At 51.9% G+C, this 19,756-nt stretch overlaps 1 protein-coding gene across 11 annotated transcripts in view; it reads left to right on the top strand.

The window, feature by feature from the left end:
- NCOR2 (nuclear receptor corepressor 2) overlaps positions 1–19,756 on the top strand; it is a 157,320-nt gene that overhangs the window by 27,811 nt on the left and 109,753 nt on the right. For all 11 annotated transcript variants that reach the window (XM_042035096.1, XM_042035103.1, XM_042035095.1 and 8 more), the window contains exons 4-5: positions 13,067–13,246; positions 18,029–18,142. In XM_042035096.1, the coding sequence (XP_041891030.1) occupies positions 13,067–13,246; positions 18,029–18,142 (294 nt within the window). The remainder of the gene's footprint in view (positions 1–13,066; positions 13,247–18,028; positions 18,143–19,756) is intronic.

Raw genomic sequence — 19,756 nt, 5'->3', positions numbered from 1 at the left:
AAAGCCCTCATGAGCTGCAGAAACATTCTAGAGGCAGGATGTAAAACCTTGAACCTTTTCCCTGAGCTGCCTGCAGCCCTGCTCTCCCCTCCCCTGTCTGCTGCAGCCTGCAGTGGTCCCCCAGCCATGGGCAGCGGGGCCAAGGCTCAGTGCAGCTGGAAAACCAACAGGAGAACTGACGGTGCCTCAAGCACAGGCTGTTTCACACTTCTTCAGCTCGTTTGTGGTGACCGACATCCAAAACAACCTTTAAAATTGCCTTTCAAGCCACAGCGGCGGCGAAGGACGGTGTGATAAGGCTGACTGCTTCTCGGGAACCTGCTCCATCATTTACATAATTGGACTTTTCTGTTCCACTCGGTCAATGTTACAAGGCTCGCGTAGTGCAGCATCTCACCTGATCTGCTGGAGGCAAAGAAAGTCCCTTGACTTTGTGTGCCTCACCCCTGTAATTGGAAGAAACATTGCTGGCTCTTTGTGCTTGCAGTAGGCAGCGTGCTGAGCTGGGTGTGCTGTGTGGATCCGTGGAGACTTTTCTTCTCCATCTATGAAGTGTACGTGTGTGCATCTATTTTATCTGATAGCGAGAATTGTAATGTGGCCTGTTTTGTCCTGGAAATGCAGGAGAGAGGAGTGCTACTCAAGTGGGACTTAGGAAATAGTGTTGGTATGGCAGGAACTGGTGCTGGTGTCCAGCATTGCTCCAGAGCATGAGGATGGTGTGGGGTGTTGAGCACTTTTGCCTGTGCTCAACCAGTTGTGTTCATTTGTGTTAAAAAAGAACCCCTCTCCTGGAATAAACGTAAACGAAAGAATTCAGTCCTGGTACCAAGAGGGACATCCTGGCTATTTTTCCCCCCTTGCAGTCTCAGCCTGATCTGTTTTTCTTATTTTCCCCTCGTGTTCTGGGAGGGGGTGTGGGTGCTGTCAGGCATGGAGCATTGCTCTGGATCCAGACACGCTCTGGAATGGGTTATGTAGGATCTGCCCAGATAGTGCAGGTGACCCAGCAGCAGGAGGTTGTTACCAATTTGCAAGCATGTACATCTGAGAGATCAGCATCCCTGCATGCCCCTCCTACCCAAAGGTCTTCGTGGCACTTCCTGGGAGCACCCTGGGTGACTTGTCCATGGACGTACAGCACCGAGCACATTTTTGGCACTGTACTTTTCCATGGTTGGGAAATGCAGCCCATCAACAGTCCTGACTCACACAACGAAAGCCAGTGAGTTGTGACACCCATCAGATTGATTCTGGGTGCTGTGTTTTGAGGAGGAGGGTATTTCATGCTAATACCTTCCTTCCCAGCGTGGGGTGGAAGCTGTGGAGGAGATGCAACAGCAGTCAGTGGTGTTTGCCTGCTTCTGCTGGAGGGGATGGAGTGGGGGAGTGATTTCAGAGATGGATTTGGCAGAGACGAGTTGCTGCTCTTTGTGCCTGTGGTGATGGAGCTGTAATAGCATATTGAACATGGCAACAGCCCTTGCTAAAGCTCTGTGACTTCACGTTCGTGCTTCGTGGAGCCTCATCTCTTAACAACACCCTTAGCATCGATAACAAGAGAGGAGCTGTCGGGTGCCAAAGGGCCTAGTTAAAATCACTCGCTGAAAACCTCCTTTCTTTTTGGACCTAAACTTGCTTTTTAAACAGAAAAACTCTTTGGCTGTGTTTAAGGCAGAGCACATTCAGAGGGTTTTTTTGGCTCCGCAGCCTCGCGCTGCATGGGGGGGCCGGGGGGCGATGGACGCTGGTGTGTGTCAGGAATGCTGGCTACGCGCTCGGCAAGCGGAGAGGGGTTGTTTTAGGACAAGCTGACAGGCCCTTGGCTTGTTCTGCTGCTCTCGAAAAATGTAATTCTAATTCTTGGCACCTTTATCCAGGAGGATAGGGAGCGAGAGCACAGTGGAGTCTGTTCCCTCTGCCCTTGGAAATGGGCTTTTACCCAGCAGCAGAGCTGGCTCAGGGCGGGAGCAGTGTGCTCTTGTCCTACCCCAGGTTTGGTAGAACAAAAGTAGAAATTAGTGGGAGGGAAGCAGTGTGGGATGAAATGACCTGAAGCACCTCCTTGCAGTCTTGACCTCTGTCTAGTTACTCTTTGGTCATCTCAGTGCTCTGACAGAGCATTTTCTGCAGGTGCCAGTGTTCTGCCCAGGTTCTGCTCACCTTCATCCAGCCTTAATCCTGCATGCAGTGCCCTCTCCTGAGAGGAAGCAGCGGCACGCTGTCCTCTGGCAGTGCCAAGCAGGAGAGGAGATGGGCGGTGGCTGTGGTGTTTCCCAGTCCTCTGCTGTATCCTGAGGGGCTCTCCCAGGGCTGCAGAGCCCCTGGCATCCTGCTGCTGTGGCACTGTATCCCCTCCTCTGCCTGCACTGTAATGCTTCCTGGGCTTGACTCTGAGCAATCTGCTCTGGTCACTGCCCTGGCAGGGTCTGATTTCTCTCCTCCTGTGCTGTTCCCTGAGGAGCAGCAGTGATCATTTCTGCCTTCTGATCTCCACTTTGGATGCTGTCGTTCTGGTGGCTGCTGAAGAAAAAACCATTGCCCAGTGCAGATCAAGCTGTCCCACGTGGTTACGTGACCAAGCCGAGCACAGGCTTTTATTTCAAGCTGATTTTCGGGTCTGTGTTATTTTATCTCAGCTCAGGTATGATGTAGAACAGATTGCCCCCAGCAGCTAATGTATTTCTGCCTCGGCAGCAGAGTGGCAGATGTAAACACAGGAACATTGCAGGCTTTCAAACACTAAAAACTAAAGAACAGGCAGGTATGTGTGTATAAATATATACAGTGCATTATATGAAAGGCTGCTTTTAATGTATTTGGAGGGAGATTTGTGAATTTATGAATTCATGTGTGTATACTTCTTAAAGGTTTTTAAGTAATTTAAAAGCCTACATTTTTTAATACACACACCAATACATATATTTATTTATATATGCTGCCTCCTATTCTTGTAAGCTTTTTTTTCAAAGGCTTCTTCTAGCCTTGTTCAGTGATTCTGCCTTCAGCTGCCACAAGGAGAAAGACTCCCAGTCTCGAGCAAAGCTAAATATTGATTTGAGTCAATCTGGGTGCACTTGGAGACATCGCTAGTGTTCATGAATGCAGCATAATCGCTGATTGGAGTGGGGAAATTTCATCATAAAGGCCCCAAAAGGGAGGTTTATTATTGCTTTCTTCCAAATGCCTGAATTTTATTAGCTTCAGTCATTCTTGGCAGGGCAGCGGAATGGGATTTTATAGTTAGCAAAGGAAAAGTAAACACAGTAATCATTTCACAGCCCTGTGCCTGCCAAACCAAGATGGAAATTCCAGCCTTGGTGGGAAGCTGCTGCTTTGCTAACAGATAATAACAAATTCACTGTGGGCTTATTCGTGCTATGGGAGCTGAGATGTTCAGGTTTTTCTGTAATGCCCTGGTCTGGGGAAGCAGAGGTGCTTCATGGTTTTTGCAGGAACAGGCTGGGCAGAGGTTTGTGGTTTGAGCAACTCCCACAGCCATTCACAGTTAGAAATGGTGTTCCTGCTCTGAGCCTTTGGGAGCTGCTCTGTCCCGTGCTCTTGGTTGGTATTTGGTTTTTTCATGGTCAGTCTTGCTCTGATCACAGAGCTGGGTGATGCTGAAGGTGTAACACGTATGAGACACCCTGATGGTCCCTGCACCCTGTGACCATCTCCACCTGCTGCATGTGGGGGGAGGGCTATTATGGCAAAAAAATTCTCCATGTAAACCCAAAACTCTCATGAAAGGTTTATTTTACGTGCTTTCCTGGGCTTGTTGAGGTGGAGGGCTTGGCTGCCAGCTGGGGTCTGGACCAGCACCCGCCTGTGTTTCCTGGTGCTGGGGGATGCTGTTTGCTCGAACCTTCCTGCCCCTCCAGCTGGGGATGGCGCTGGGCATGGCCGGCACTGCCCCCCGCCTGCTGCCGCAGGATGCATTTTTCCTGATGGAAAACCAGGCGGAGCAGAGAAGGAAATGGCTCCTCAAACAAGCGGCGAATGTCGAAGCAGCCCCTTCCACGTGTCTGCACAATTATTAGAACAATAAAGCATTGAGCGCAGCCGGCGGCCGGCTCTGATGGATGGTGCAGCTGACGGCTGCTGTGCACCACCCGTGCTCCTGTCAGCACGGATCCTGCCGGGCTGCTGGCTGTGCTGTGCCGCCTCTGCCGAGGCACCGCCATGGGAGCCGCTGCCAGCAGCTGAGGCTGTGGCTCACATCCCCACCCGTGCGTGTCCCCAGGTGCCACCGGGGCACCGCTGCCCGTGGGGTGTTTGGGACAGTCAGTGGATGCGCTGTGTGCGGCCTTGGGGGATGTCAGGGTGCTGCTGGATTCCTCAGGAGGTGTTGTCCCCGCTGTGTCCCTCGTGGTTTTTACAGCCGAGAGGTATTTGATGTCCCGCTTTATGTACCTGAGAGCACGGCCAGGAGGAGCCTGTACACTGGGTGACCCTGAAGGCATTGGAGTGAGGAGGTGGTGACACGGAGCTGGCAAGCAGAGCTCAGTGGGTTCCTGTAGGAGCAGTAATCTCGGTTTTGTGAGCTGACACAGTTGGAACAGGAGTCGCTGGGGTTGAACAGGGGTGTGGTGCTGGGACTCATCATCCTGTGCTGGATGTGTTGTGAGTGCCAGGGGAGTTGTTGGTAACCTTGGCTTGGTGCAATGGCTCTTGCATGCAAGAGAAGGTCTGGGTTGTCCCACAACACACGTCAGCCACTGCTCAAACCATTTTAGATCTTGCTTGCATTTCCTTTCTCCATCAGTCAATCTCCACCTCAGTGGGCAGCTCAATCTCCAGGATTTGGGGAAAATAATTTTGGATCATGGCTGGGAGGGAGGGAGGGAGTGTGAACTGCCTTTAAGTGTGTCTCACTTGCAGCATTAGTGGTTAAATAGAGCTGTCTTCAATCATTCCCTTCCCTCCCCTCTAAATTTGATTCCCCTTCAAGCCAACTTCCCAATATTGATGTTGTATGCCATCCTGATTAACTCCCAGACAAATCCCTGCTTCACAGGGCTGCTGAGTGCTGCCCTGTGTGTATCCCGCTGGGATGTGTGTGGCTGAGGAGTCCCTGCTCCTCCTCGGCCTCCTGCCTCCTCCCTGGCAATAGGAGGAAATTTAAATGTTTCTGAAGAGCAACATTTCCATTTCAAAAGCTGTTCGTTCAAGTGCGTCTGGAGTGGGATTTCTCTCCCCCACTCCTCTCTGAATGGGAGCTTTAGAAGTCTCATTTCCTCTGCTTGATAACACCAGGCTGAGAAGGGCTTTTGTCTTTTCATTTCCCCTCAATTTTTTATTTTTAAATCAGTGAGGTTTGGAGAAGCTGCCGTGGTGGATTTTCCCTCCCCCGTGTTTGTCCATGTGCTGGAGGATGCACCTGGCATCACCCAGTGAATGAGCTGGAGCTTCCTGGGGCACAGCCGGAGCCGAGCAAGCCCCACCTGGGAGCACCCTGTCTGGAAGCAGAGGAGGAGGTTTGCTGCCCTGTCCGTGCTGTGGAGCTCTGTGCTGCCCTTCTTGGGGCTCTGATGTCCCAGCACCCCAGGACAGTGTTGGGTGTGCTGGTGCTGAGCCTGGCTCAGGATCCGGCCCCGTGTTTCCAACACATGACGCTGCAATGGCTCCAGTCCCGCTGACTGGTTGCCCGCCTGCTTTTTTGGCTCATGTAGCTCTTCCAGTTGGCGTGAAATTATATATTTTTGACGGGATGCTCAGTGGAGAGCAGATGTAAGCGGATGTTGTGCCCGGCTCCCACTTGTGCAGGACTGATGGGTGTGGATGTAGGCACTGTCCCACCAGGGCAGTGGCATTTGTGCTGTTCACTGGAGTATTGCACTGGTGTAAAAAGGGACTTCTTTCTGCAGAAGCTTCTTTTACAAAACTCGAGCTTGCTTTTCACGTGGCATCTAGGGCTGGAGGGCTTTCTACCTGCTTGAGGGACAGCTGTGATTTGGCAGGGGCTATTCCAGCATCCTCTGTCAGAGGGAACTTGCCTTCTGGGATTAACATGGACCTTGATGCTTCGTCCTTGCCTGGTTGACGTGCTGGAAGGACTCAGAACTTGCTTTACTGCATGTGGTAATTAAAAGAGGATGGGTGGTATAGCCAAAAAAAAAAAGAGGCTAAAGCTTTCAAAGGCATGCAGAGAGTGTTCCGTTCCCCTGAGGTTTGTTGGGTTAGGTGACAAGGTGCTTCCTAGGCTGCTGCAGGAGGTTTGGGGATTGTACCTGTACTCCCCAGGCAGGGACCCTCCCTGTCTCCCTAAAGAAACTCCCTGAGCAGCAGGCACATGCAGAAATGCAAAAACAGGCCCTGGTGATTATTTAGAGGTTCCTGTGAAAGCTGCCCGAAGTCAGCGAGCCCCAGGGAATGCGAGGGAGGTTTGAGCCCCAGCAAGGAGGAGCCAGGCTCTGCCATGAGCTCCCCATTACCTTAAAATGTGGTTCTGCAGCCGGGGGTGACCCTGCTGCCTGGCTGAGTGCCAAACTGGGCAATTAAAAATCTCCCTCCCTGCTTTGGCATTTCATGTACTCGGAGGCGTTTTTCACAGTTTGGTCCTTTTTAAGAAACTTCAAACATGTGCTTGCGTGTGCAGTGTCAGCACTGGTGGCTGCTGGGTGAACAAATTACTGAAAGAGCATTAAAGTTGCAGATGGAGGAGTGGAAGAGCTTGCTGCTCTGTGGGCTTCTCTGACAACCTTACCTTGTCCTCCCCTTGTTTGCTGGAAGCAGCAGGACCCTGTCTTGCTGTGCCTGCCCCTCTGTTCAGTGCCTGGCACAGGCTCTGTCCTGTGCTGAGCAGGTCACTGGCTGCATTGCTCCATCCTTATCATCTGGTGGGTGGTCTCAGGCTTTACCTGCCCAGACCATGCATTTATTCACAGCTCTTTTAGGGCACTTACCTGGAATGCTCCACATACGCCAGTATGGTCCTTCCAGCTCAGCCCTTTCCTTCCCTTTGCAGAACTGCAGGCAGAGTGAAATACCTCTCCTGGAGCTTCCCAGAACCAGGACCCCATTCCACTTGCCTGCTCAGTTCCAAGTCATTCCCTTAGGGCAAGCATCAAGATGAGATTTTTATTAATTTTTTTTTCTTTGACTTGGACACTTTTTCAGTGTTAACAAAAGGCAAATCGCTGGCAGAGAGTCTTACCAGATGTATCAACTGTACTGAAGATGCTCAAAGAAAAAGTTCCCAGAATCTTTCTGAATGTTGCAGAAAGGCATATTTTCTTGTAAACTTGTTCTTGGAAGTGACAGAGTTGTTTTGGCTGAAATTCACTGTTTAGGAAAAAAAAAAAAGAAAAAGAAAAAAGACTAGAAATGCCTGAAGCCGATATTCAGCATGGAAAATTTCAGTCCAGACAGTCACTGTTTGAACAAACTTAAGGTCAGCTGAAAATCCAGGGATGCAGAATAGGCAGTGTTGGGGAATTCTTAATGAGAGGTGGAGCAATTAGCTCCTCGTTGTAATGAGGAGATGGGTAGGTGAGGATTCATCACTCCTCCAAGTCAGTGGGGAGCGTTGGCATTCAGTGCAATTATTATCCACTAATGGGGAAACGCAGGAAGGGAATGGAAGGCACAGCATCCATTTGTCGGGGTAATGCCTTCGGCGGCTGTGGGAGTTTGCCTGAGTAAGGTTTTCCGGATTTGACCCGCTATTTTGGGCTGCCTCTGAGTCCATAAGCCGTGTTTGTGGTGCTTCTGTGGAATTCTGCAGTCCTGCGATCCAGAAGCAGCGTCTGTTCACTGTAACACCCTGGAGAGGCTCTTTTGAGCACAAGCAAGTTTTGCAAGACCAGATACAAGGCTTTGGTTACTGCATTTAACTGAGGCTCTGGCTGGCGAGGTTTTACCACCCTCGTAAATCTGCCGGGGATGGGGGGAGTGTGGGGAGGGAGGGGTCAGCATTTGGTACTGGTTTTGCAATTAAATTGCTTCAAGCTGTTGAAACACTGGGGAAGTTTTTTGACCTACTTTCGTGCAAGCTTAGAAATTGTTGGGATGTTTTCTGCTCTGTCTGCGTGGAATTCAGCTGGATTACAGAGGAAAGGAATTTCGTGGGCCTTCTCGTAAAGTCAGATTTATTTTAAAAAAAGAAATTAAGTTTAAGAAAACCTGGCTTTGTCTTCAGACAGCTCCTTGGTCTCCAGCTTCATGAATTCCCATGAGAGCACGTACTGGGCTGCATCCAGTGAAAGCGATCCCTGTTCTGCACATGCCATGGAGCGTGGGGACGGAGGAAGGAGGTGGGCGATGCCTTGGTCCCACACCTGGCATCCCAAGGGAGCACTGGCTGGCCTTGCAGGGGAACACCCATGTGCTCCTGGCTGCTGAACAGCACCACGGGTGCTCCCTGGAGCACACACGCGTCTCCCTCGTGCTTCGGCAGCCCTCCGAGCACGCGGGGACGCAGCCCAGCGAGAGCCCAGCAGTATTTAAGAATTAAACCCTCGTTTGACAGGCCAGGCTGCAGAAAGAGCCGCTAGCACAGCAGATGGCCATGAACAAAAGAATTGCAGTAACTCGATGTACTTTTCACTGCTCGGGCTCCCTGACTTTTTGTACTCGTGCATCTCCCTGGGGAAACGAGACATTAGTTTTCAGCTCCATAACGTTTTCCCTCTGTCGGTGGTGTCATGCTGGGGCTTAAGATAGTTCAGAATGTGTTGGACAGTTTTCCAATTAAAAAAATAAATTCCTTTAGTCTGCATTTGGCTCACTTAGGAGTTTTATATGCATGTTTTTACCTGGAAACCTGACGGATGGAGGAGTGGGGTGTTGGTTTTCCTGCTCTGTTCCCGTCCCGGGGAGTGTGGGAAGCCCTGGGGGCTCAGTGTCTGCTCAGAGTGTGATGCTGCTCATCCCTGGGCTCCTGGACAGGCAGGACGAGCTGCTGGCTCTGCCCTGTGGTGCACAGCCCCACCTGCATGGGGGTGTGGGAGGGGTGGTGGCTGGTGGAGTGCTGGAATGTTCACTGGCTCAGTGCTGCTGCGAGAGGCTTGGGTGGTGGAGGCATCCCCACAAGGAGATCCTCTGATCTCACAAGTTCGTATGAGGTTTTTTGGGAATTAATTTGAGCACAAATTGAGTGGCCCCAGCCTATCCTGCCTGCTTTGGCAATCTTCTCCAGCCCATGAGGACACGAGATTGTGCGAGTGGGCAGGAGTTGAAGATAACACCTCTTAATCCCTCCTGGTGCTCCAGCAGGAAATGCTGCTGCTGGCTGATAATTAGAAAGTGAACAGACTGAGGAAGAGATGATGTTGGCATCCCTAAATCTCTGTCCTGGACTTGGGGGAACATCACTAATGATCTGGATTAGAAAGGCAGAGAGAGACCCAGGCTTACCGAAGATGATATGTAGGGCAAACACCGTGTGCTGTGCTGGAGATCCCGAGGGTTGTCCCAGGCAAGTGGCTCTCTTCACTTGGGACACACTGATGGGGTGTGGAGATTTGGAAGCTCCACTGTGGAATTCTGAAGAGGCAGCTGATGCAGTCAAGGGATCAGCAAGGTTAAAATGCGCTTTGCAGCGAGAGTTAGGTGCAGATGGAGCAGAGCTACCGATCTGCTGCCTCCTGAGGGTGGGAAGCAGCCGAGAAAAATGACCCTTCAGGGAGGCTGGGCTGCATCCAGCTGTAGGTGCTGAGCTGAGGCGTGGCACAGGCGCCCTCTTCTATCCCTCCAACGCACATGACTTCCCTGTGAGTATCACAAGCTGGGTCAGTAATGCAGATAAGCAGGTGGAGATGGGCTGGTGCAGGTTCCAGTGTGTCCTGGCACCACGGTTGGTGTTCCCAGTGTAATTTTTTCTTGTGGACCAGATGTCGGTGTGTCTGAAGGCAGGGACATCAGATTTACCTGGAGACTTACTTGCTCTTCAAGGCATCAACAGGCAGCTGGCTTATCCTTTTCCTACCTCTCTTTCTCACATGTTTTTAAAGTCACTGCCTAATAGCAAATAGCAGGCTTGCTCCATTATCTGTGTTGGGGATTTTTATTCCTAAGCGTGTAGAGGAAACCCACCCCAAAGCCTGGCCTTGCTCTTTGACAACCTCCTCAGTGATAATTGTTTTCTTCAGTGCCAGCACCTCCTCTTGCTGCAGGGAGGTTTGTTCAGCCTCTGCCCCCCACACACCCACCCTTGTTATCATATAAATGACAAAACAAGGCCAGGGATAAACAGGACCTGCAGTAGCTGTTAGCCATGTGTAAAAACAAATCACATGGAAACAGCATAATTACTGAGAAAAAAATCAACTTGAGTAATGCAGTAATTGTTTTCTTCCCTCCAGCAGATTTATTCCACCTCTCGCAGCTCTTGCTGCTTTGGAAGTCTGTGACTTCATGTTGATGAGAAGAATTTCACATTTCACACTGCACTTTTTCAGGATATGACACTGTCTAAAGCAGGGGAATATATGTTGAGGGTTTCTTGAGAGCTGTAGGAAGCAGAGCACTAGTTGAAATATCTCTGACCATTGGGGTCTTCCCCACGCTCTGGGTGGATTCTGGTCTTTGCAAACCACTTTCCAACCCACTTTTGTGATTTAGAAGGGCTTCTTTATACCTTGCATAAATCCATGAGCTCTGCTTTTTGGATGTCACCACTGCGCAGACAAGATTTTTTTTTTTTTTGCCTTTAGTTTTGGTTTTTCCTTCTTTTTGCTGCTTGTCATTTTGTTGATTTAGAGAGGTGCTTGTGACATGACAGTGCCCAGTATGTGAGGTCCAAGGACGTTGCCTCTCTCTATTGCTGTAATCATCTCCTAATACCAGATGATGGTGGTGTTTGTGCTGTGACTTGCAGCTATTTCCCTTACTCAGCTTTACTGCCCTTTTGCTTCAGATTCCGCAAGGTGAAAAGATAAAAATGTATCAGGAACCAGGTTTCCAAGGGGTTTTGTGCCAAGCAGAAGTTTAAAGATGCCCTGTCTTGCATATTGGCAGATGTGAGAAAGTGTCATTTGTTTCATGTGCACAGAGAGGAGCCTTTCTCTCCTGCATTTTTGGCAGGTAACTTCCTTTCCTTCAGAAAAACCTACCCACCTACAAGCCACTGCCACTTCCCTTTCCTGTACCTTAATCTGAACGAGATTTTATGAACACCTAATTTATCTTTTGGCTTCTTGTGGTTGTCCTGCTCCTCGTGACTTGAAAAAAAAAACCAAAACCACAAAAAAACCCCAGTTGTGGAGAACACAAAGCCTTCCCACTGCAGCAGACTGACCATTTTTGATGTCTAATGCTGGGAAAATAAAACAAGATGGGATCTTCTCTTGAGGATTCTCCAGAAAGCTTTCATGTTCTTCTGGTTTCTCTTCTGAATGGATGCTGGATACAACCAGCTTAGCCTTTCTGGTGCCTTTGTGTTCCTGGGGCTGGATGGGCCCGAGGCAGGACAGTGAGAGCGGGGTTTTGGGGTGCTCCTTTGCTTTCTGTCCCTTGATGGCAGCAGTGGGAAGGGCACTGGTGCCTCCAGGCTGCACCCAGTGGGGACAGGTGCCGAGCAGTGCCAGGGCAGTATCTGCACACTCACCACGTTCAGCATGAGCTGCAGCACAGCTGGTGAGTAACCCAGAGCCATCATCCACGTGCCTGGTTAGATGGGGGAGCACAGAGGGGTTCCCAAGCCACCATCCAGCTCCATCATGGCAGGAGGACCAGCCTGGGCTGAGGGTCAGCCCTGGCCTTTCACCCGTGGCTGTGTCAGCACAGAGGGGAGGGTGCTCAGCACCAGCTGGTGCAGAACAGTGTTGTCTTTGTACAGGGCTGCTGTAATGAAGGTAGCAAAGTTGTGTGAACTTCTTCCCTTGTTTGCCTCCCCCCATCCCTCCCGTTCCCTCCCCTCCACAGCAGCTGCAGTGTGCTGGCTGCCCAGCCTGGCAGCGGTTTAGGGTTACAAACGGAGCCACCGCTCCCCTTCTCCCCCTCCAGGAAGAGAAATCCATCCACTCACTAAGCAAATGAATAGATAAACTTTTAATTAAGGCGTTGGGTGGCTGCCAGAGAGGAGTGTCCTGGGTCAGGGTAGCTGGTGGTGTGCCGTGATCCCCGTCTGTGTGGCCGGTGGCTGTTAAACAGCTGCTTCATCCCAGGTGCGCTCATCCGTGGTGGGCAGGCTCATCCAGGCACGCAGCTTGTGTTGGGAGAAAATGGGCTCCTTTTCTTGGAGCTGGAGAGGGGAAGGGTGGTGTGCAGGAGAGGCAGCGTGGCTGCAGGATGCTCCTGGGATGCCAGCTAGTTGGGCTCAGCAAAGTTGTTGCACTGCCAGCGGCAAAGCTGAGCGTTTCCATGTGTTTTCCCTCTGCCCTTAGCCCTGGGCCATTAGAGCTGCTCCCTGTCACAGCCACGGAGGTTTTGGTGATTTCTCCAGTCTCTGACTTGAAGGGTTTTGTTGAGCTAAGAGCCTCTTCACCGAGAGTTTGAAAAACATCAGTTCAGTCTATTTTTATCTTGACTCACCTATTCCATTTCTCTCCATATATGGATGGATGCATTCAACATCCAACACTCAAGAGTATCCCCAGAGTTTCGGAAGAGATGGAGGAAGACCTCCACGAAGGAGCTGGGAGCCCTCTTTCCTCCCAGGGGCTGCCCTCATAGCCCCTTCTCCTTCCGCATGCTTAATGCTGCTTGTCTCTGTGCCTGTGTCTGAGGAGGACGTGACTGTGGTGTCTCATTTTTGCAGAGAAGATGTAGCCTTGAGCCCTCTGAAGGGACAGTGGTGCTGGGAGCTGCTGAATATGGATGGGTTTATTGATCCTGTAAGAACATGAGCAGCACTCAAGGTGGTGGGAGCCTCTGAGGCTTTGTCAGGAGGAAGAGCTGCTGTCATGTCCCTGGGAGAATAACCTGGTTCTCTCTGGAGATGCTGGAGGTTGTGGAGCGCTGTGGTGATGTGATCTGACAGCTGGTACTCCCTAGTCTAGCAGGTTTTTTTGAGGGTTTTGTGTATTTCAGAAGGCTGGGAATGGGCCAGAGAGCTGTGGGAGGATGAGAGAAGGATCCAGAGTCTCCTGGGAGAGAGATGATCTGGCTGTTTTACGCTTCCCAGGATCGTGGCCTGCCTGGCAAACTGGAGCCCGTGTCGCCCGTGAGCCCTGCTCACCCTGACGCCGAGCTGGACCTGCTGCCCGCCCGGCTCTCCAAGGAGGAGCTCATTCAGAACATGGACCGCGTGGACCGCGAGATCACCATGGTGGAGCAGCAGATCTCCAAGCTGAAGAAGAAGCAGGTGAGAGGCTGTGGTCTGGAGGGGGACATGTGTCCTTGCTTCTGCATGGTGCCACAGGCCCTGTCCTTGCCTCTGCATGGCCACAGAGGGGGGGAAGTAGCAGTGCCAGTGCCCCAGGATCATCTGTGTCCCTGCTCCCTGTCGTGACATGGGCGGTGTCTGCTCTGCCGGCAGTCTGGAGCTGGTAGTTGCAAGATGAGGGAGGGAGCTTTGGAAACCCAGCTTGTAGGCTCTTTGCATGTCAGAGAACCCAAAAGGGAGAAAAATGTGTCCTCGGTGACTTGGCAGTGGATATGTACGGGTAAGCAGCAGAGCTGGAAGCACAGCCTGGGTCATCCGAGTCGTCTGTACAGCCCAGCGTAGCACAAGGTCTTTTCTTTTTCCCTTCCAGCAATTGTCTCTCCCCAGTGCTCTTGCTGCCGGTATTCAGTACTGGCCTGTTTAAAACATTGCTGCAACGACCAAATGGCCCTTCCAGTGCATCCAGTCCCCTTTCTCTGGGGCTTTCCTGCTCTGCAGCCATGAGCAGCATCTGGTCTGGCTCCAGTCAGGGCTGTGCTTGAGCAGGGATTTGAATCTGATCTTCCTGGTTGCAGCTTTACCCTGCACAGGAGCGCTCCCCAGTAGAAGGATGGCCCACTCGGTGTTGGCCTGTACATAATTACCATAAACCCGTTAAGAGATTAATATGACAAAACCTTCAGGGATGTCTGTGAAAAAACCCACAGACTTAAGGGCTTTCACTTCTTAAAGCAAACCACTTCTCTGCCTCTTTCTTTCTGGTTGTTTTATTTCCTTTGCTTGGGGTGAGTTTCTGAACTCCCTGATGGCTGCTAATCCCAAACTGCCCAAGAGGAGTGACCTTTCCAAAGGGGTTGCAGCTGCAGTAGGAATTTGGGAATGGAGCGAAACCTCTACTTGGGCAGTTTGTTGAAGCTCCTCGAGAATGAGCGTGCACTTGATCTTCCCCATCTATATTTTCCCTTACCAAACACTGACAACTCCAGCAATCCACTGCCTGACTTTTCAGGGACGCTGAGGAGCTGCTGCTGATGCTGACAGGAGCAGCATACGCTCCTTGCTGTTCAAACCAAACTGTCCTTCCGTAAGGAAATGGGGTTTCTGTTGTTGGCTGCTCAGTTGCTTTATTTCTTCCCTATGAACAAATTTTATGATTCTTCCTGCCCACAAAAATGCTCTGTTAAATGGGGAAGAAGGTAAAAGTGGCTGTTGGCAGTAAAGTGTCCCCTCCCTTCCTTTTATTTAATTTTTTTTTTCTTTTTTGGCACATGGTGGCAAAGTCATGGTAGCAAAACTGACCCCCCCAGTATGGCCTCCTTCCCCTCTGGCTGGAGCCGTCCCCCTCCCGGTCCTCCAGCAGAGCTAGCACATCTGGGAAGAAGTGTTTTTGGAGCAGGGGGTCCTGTCTGAGATGCTCCAGGAATGTTTTGTGCATCTGTGCATCCGAGCTGTCAGTGCAGGAGGACGAGTGAGGGAAAGCAATGAGCCTGGAACAGATACTGCTCCTGCAGGAATGTCAGTGGAGCAGGGGAGAAATTGTATGCAGCCGGAATATCCTAATGCTTTTCCCCTCTGTCTTTGGGAGGCCTTCTCAGGGTAATTAAATACATTTGTATGGAAAGGCTGTGCAAAAAAAAAAATCCCAACCAACCACAATCCACCATCTCTCTCTTTCTGATTGTTCCAAAAATGGCAGGGAAGGCTCTGCCTGGACTTTGCAAGAAGCAAACGTCTTCAGCAAGCTGAGAAACCTTCCCCAAACCCTGCACACCCCTGGCAGGAGGCCACCTCCGTCAGCCATCCCCCGCTCATTCATGCGCCATATGCGCTTAAATCTCTCGCTGAGTCCTCTCTCCCGCTCTTCCTGACAGGGAAGGATAATCCTTATGCATTTATTCCTGGCAGCGGTACCGGGGATCTGAAGGAGAAATAAACTGCTGGGCTGTTCTCCGCAGTGGCGCCGGAGCCTCCCTGGGCGCTGAGCTCAGCGAAGGGCTCTCCGGGAGTACAACACTCCCACCTGGTGATGGAGGTGGAGCCGGCCGGGTGGAAGAGCTCCAGGGTTTCCCCTTCCATCAGGCTGAGTTTCCTGTGTTCTCCCCTTGTCTCTTTGAAAGTGGTTTTCAGGGATGCCCGGTGGCTGGAAGGCTCTGCTCTCCCTGGGCAGGTGGAGCATCCCAGTACCCAGGTGATGGCAGCTGGGTGCGTGTGTAACATCCTTGGCTTCATCAGGCAGGTGTCTCCAGCATGGGATGGGGCCTTCCTGAAATATCACCCACCTTCCCACCAGTGCTGCAGGCTGCAGTGGTCCTTCTGTAGCACATGGTCCAGCCAAAGGGTCTCTTTCCTGGAGGGGGCACCTCTTCCACTTGGAAATGGGTTGGCCTGTGGGTGCTGTAGGAGCCTGGGCTATGGATAATGATGGCATCTTGAGTCCCTTCAACACTGCTGCCCTGTCTTGCATTTGGGGAGAGTAGGGAGGTCTTGGGCAGCCACTGCTGGGAGGAGGGAGGGAGTGTGGAGCCGTCAAGACTCATCTCTCATCCCGCTCTCTCCCTGTAAAGGTCACAGTCCCAGCCTGGCTTTCATGGCAGACCTTTAAGAAATCCATTTTGTCCCTGTCTGGGAACCCTGACCTATTTTGCTTTGCCATTTCCCACGGCTCCCAGGAGTAGCTGTCGTGGGCTGCAGTCAGGTGTGCTGCCTCCAGCCCCTCCTCACATCCTTATCCCAGCATCTGGCCCTTTAATACCCATACAGTGCTACGCCACAACAAGCAGAGTTTAATTCTCTACTGTATTTCAGCTATAATTAGATTTGTATTTTTTCTTCTAATGAGATGTTTTTAAAGAGCCTCCACTTAGTGGCAAACTTTCGTTTCCTGATAGGCCATCAAACCCTCTTGTCTGAAATCCCTTGCTACACACCCCACCACTTGGCAGAATTTTTGTGGGTTTCCAGAACAATGCAGCCAAGTTTTGGATACATAGACTTTTTTTAAAACACAAATGTTTTCCCCAAGAGAAGTAGAAGATGTGTCTGATCCTTTCTGCTGGCTTGTTCTTTGGAGTTCTTGGAGTTTATCCCGTGGGAGTGAGGATGTGTGATAGGGTGCCTTAGGAGGACACCAGGGAAGAGCTGGCAGCTGGAATTGCTGCTTCTGTGCCAGGGCTGATGCCAAACATGGCTTTGCAGCCCGTGGTTTGAGCTCTTGTCCCCTGTCCTGTGGTTTGGGCCACCTGAGAACAGCACAGGGCTCGTGGCTGTTCCCGTGGTTGGAGCCTTCGGTGTGCCACCATGGTGTGGCTGTGTGCAGGCAGGAAGGGATGGATCCCTGCAGTGCTGGGGAAGGTTCATCCCCTTCCAGGGTGCAGATGGTTCAAGATGGGCGTTTCCTGGCTGTTCTCACTCGTGGCTGGAGTACCTCTAAGGCTATTGGCCATGCCAGTTTATGGGACACGGACTCTCCTGCCTCTGCCAGAGCCTGCTCCCCACCCACCCTGGCCATCAACAGCAGCTTTTCTGGCTGTATCTTGGTGTTCCCTATACTGCTGCTTTTCCCTCTGGGGGGAAGGGTATCCACCTGTGGGGAGGTGGAGTCCACAGCATGGGGTGCTTCATCCACTGAAACACAATTTTAGGAGCGTGAGTTTTCCTGGCCAAGCCATTAGACCTGTCTGGGTGCTTAAGTGCTTTCTTGGGCTGCATCCTCCTGCCCTGGTGTGCTAAAGGTGTCATCAGCAGGAGCAGAGATGACGGGGAGGAGGAATAGGTGCCCACCTTCTTCTCAGGCCAGCAGCTGTCACTGCCTGTGGGAAGTCAGTGGTGTGCTCGCCTCTGGTGCAAGCCAAGTCCCAGGTGCATTTTCTTCCTAGTACAAGACTCCCTCGATTTTCCTCATGCTTCAACAGGGGATGCTTTAGCTGCAGGAAAAAACTACAAAGATTTGGAGATTCAGGACCAAGCAGGGAAAAAATCCTCAGCATTTTTCGACAGCCGCTCCCTCTCCCGTGCCTGTGCTGCCCCGCAGCTGCCGCGCACGGCTGCGCTCTCCCTCCTCGCAGGCTGGCCCCAGGAGGAGCCTGGAGGAATCTGTGATTTCCTCTTTCAGCTGAGCAGTTCCTCAAACTTACAGGAAGGGCTGGGATGTCTCCTCCTACCTCACAGTGTTGGGAGAGTCGGAGGTGCAGGTGGAATGCCAGGTTTACCTGCTGACCACAGTGATATTCCAAAGTGCAGGGGTGGCTGGTGCACGAGTCATTTAATCGAGAACAGTCATCCAAGGCATGTCCTCTAACCACTCCACTGAAAGGTGAAGCTGCGGGTGGAGAGCAGCCTTGCTCATCACCCCTGGCTCCTGCACCTCTCCCTGCACGCAGCAGCAGCTCCACAGGCAGGTAGCAGCAGGGAGCCGGGCTGGATTTAAGTGTTCCCAGTAAAATCGTTATTTCTAGCCTCAGGCCCGTTCCAGGAGGCTCCTTTGAGGCAGGTCCTCATCCTCCATGCCTAAAACACACCGACCCACGAGCACAGGGCCGGTGCCTGGGGCAGGCCAGCGCTGCGCTTGCGTGGCAGGGCTGCTGTGAGCTCTCCTCCCTCTCCCCGTCCCTCCCCAGCCCCAGCCTGCCCGTGTCTCGCAGGAAGTCTCCTACCATGGCGGTTTCTGCCTCGGTCACGGCACCACAGAGAGTCTCGTGTGGACAGGGACGGCTGCGTTTCTTGCTGTGACTCACCCTCCTCCTCCCCCCTCTCCTTCCACAGCAACAGTTGGAGGAAGAAGCAGCCAAACCACCAGAGCCTGAGAAACCCATCTCTCCCCCTCCTATCGAGTCCAAACATCGCAGCTTGGTGCAGATCATCTACGACGAGAATAGGGTGAGTCTGGAAATGATGGAAGCACAAATGTGCGATCGTGCCGTGTCACCCTGGCCAGGGATGGGGAGGTTGGTAAGCACCAGGTGGGAGATTTTCCTGGGTGTTGCCTCTGGGGTGGAGGCTGTGGGAGTGGGATAGATGGAGCCCTGTCAGGATGGTGACTGCAGAGGGCTGAGCCATGAGTACCTTGCACTGCCTGGCGGATGAGCACTAATGTCTTCTGAAGAACCTGCCTGGGGGGTTTCCTGTGATCAGCCTTAGAGATGAAGTGTTCAAGAGATGATTCAGACTCCTCTCTGTTAAACAGTTTGCTTTATCTTCTTCCCCGGGAGTGAACCTGTTCGAAAGCTGCCTCAAAGCTTGGGCTTTGGTGTGGTGGGTGGGCTGCATGGATGGAGGGTGACATCTGTGGTGCTCTAATACTGGCAGGCCAGCTACGAGCTCTCCTGGCTGCTCCTGAGCCCCCCAGGCTGGAGCAGAAAGGATGTGGACGCAGCCATGGCTGGATTTGTGGACATTTGATGCTGTAAATAGCATTAACAAAGGTCAGGCTGGCATCCCTGGCTCTGGATCTCTGCCTTGACCGCTCATTTATCAGTCGTTGCCTGTGATAGCAGCCCGAGGAGAGATGAATTTTGCTGTGTGCATCGGAGCGATGCTCAGAAATTGGGCCCTTTGGTAGATAATCAAGCATATTCATTTTCATTTAGGTGTTGGATAAAAAGGATGATTTTGCATAAAAGGAAAACTACCAGTCGCTAATTATTTTGAATTGCGAGGCCTGCGATTTCACTTGGAGCTGCAGAAATCCAGGTGCCTGACTCCTAAAAAGAAAAAAAATCGCCTACCCTGCGCTCCCAGGCAGTGCAATTTTCCTGGTTCTCCTTTTTCCATCTGCTTCTCTCCCTGAGCAGTAGGAAACCCAGCGCTGGCACGGTCTGTTGTGTGAGTGGGTGAAGGCTGAGGTCGAAGTGTTTGAAGCATTAGCAAGTACCAGCTGGTGATGGCTTTACAGCACTGGGCTTTGGGGGCAGGCACCAAGTGTTCCTCACAGCCATTCTCATCACCAAGTGCCCTCTCTGGGGGTCTTGGGATAGATGGCTTGTCCTCCTGTGCAAGCAAGGAGGCTCAAAAAAAATGAGCTCTCAAAGGTTTTTATTTCTGTTCCCTTGAGCCCCATCCTCCTTGGACACTCTTGTGTAGACGAACCACATTACAAGGGGAGGAAATGGGGGGTGGGGGTGAGGCAGGAGGGAAGGGTGATCTTCAGCCACCACATCCCCAACAGCCTGCATCATAGCAGTCCCCGTTAGCTGGAGTTTGCCCAGGGCTGGGTGTCCTGCCAACCCCCTGTCCTGCTTTGTCACCTCTTGTCTCTGCCCATGCCAGCCAGAAGGGTCACACATTCCCTCGCACCACCTTCTCCAGAGCAGACAGGATCTGCTCTCCAAGCCTCACCACCACTCAGGTCCCTTGGCACTGCTGCCCTGTCCCATGGGTGATGGCAGAGATGGTGGAGGGCAAGCACGGAGTTCTACATTTTTCCTGGAAAGTCCACGGCCATAGCAGCTGGGACACTGTCACACACAGTGCTCAGGGCTGGTGGCATCCCTT

The sequence above is a fragment of the Corvus kubaryi genome, unplaced genomic scaffold (genome assembly GCF_017639235.1).
Source record: "Corvus kubaryi isolate FWS band 111438036 unplaced genomic scaffold, C.kubaryi_AGA036_p1.0 37382, whole genome shotgun sequence".
NCBI classification, from domain to species: Eukaryota; Metazoa; Chordata; class Aves; order Passeriformes; family Corvidae; genus Corvus; species Corvus kubaryi.
Note: the sequence above shows the minus strand (reverse complement) of the source record. Positions and strands in the feature narration are given on the sequence as shown.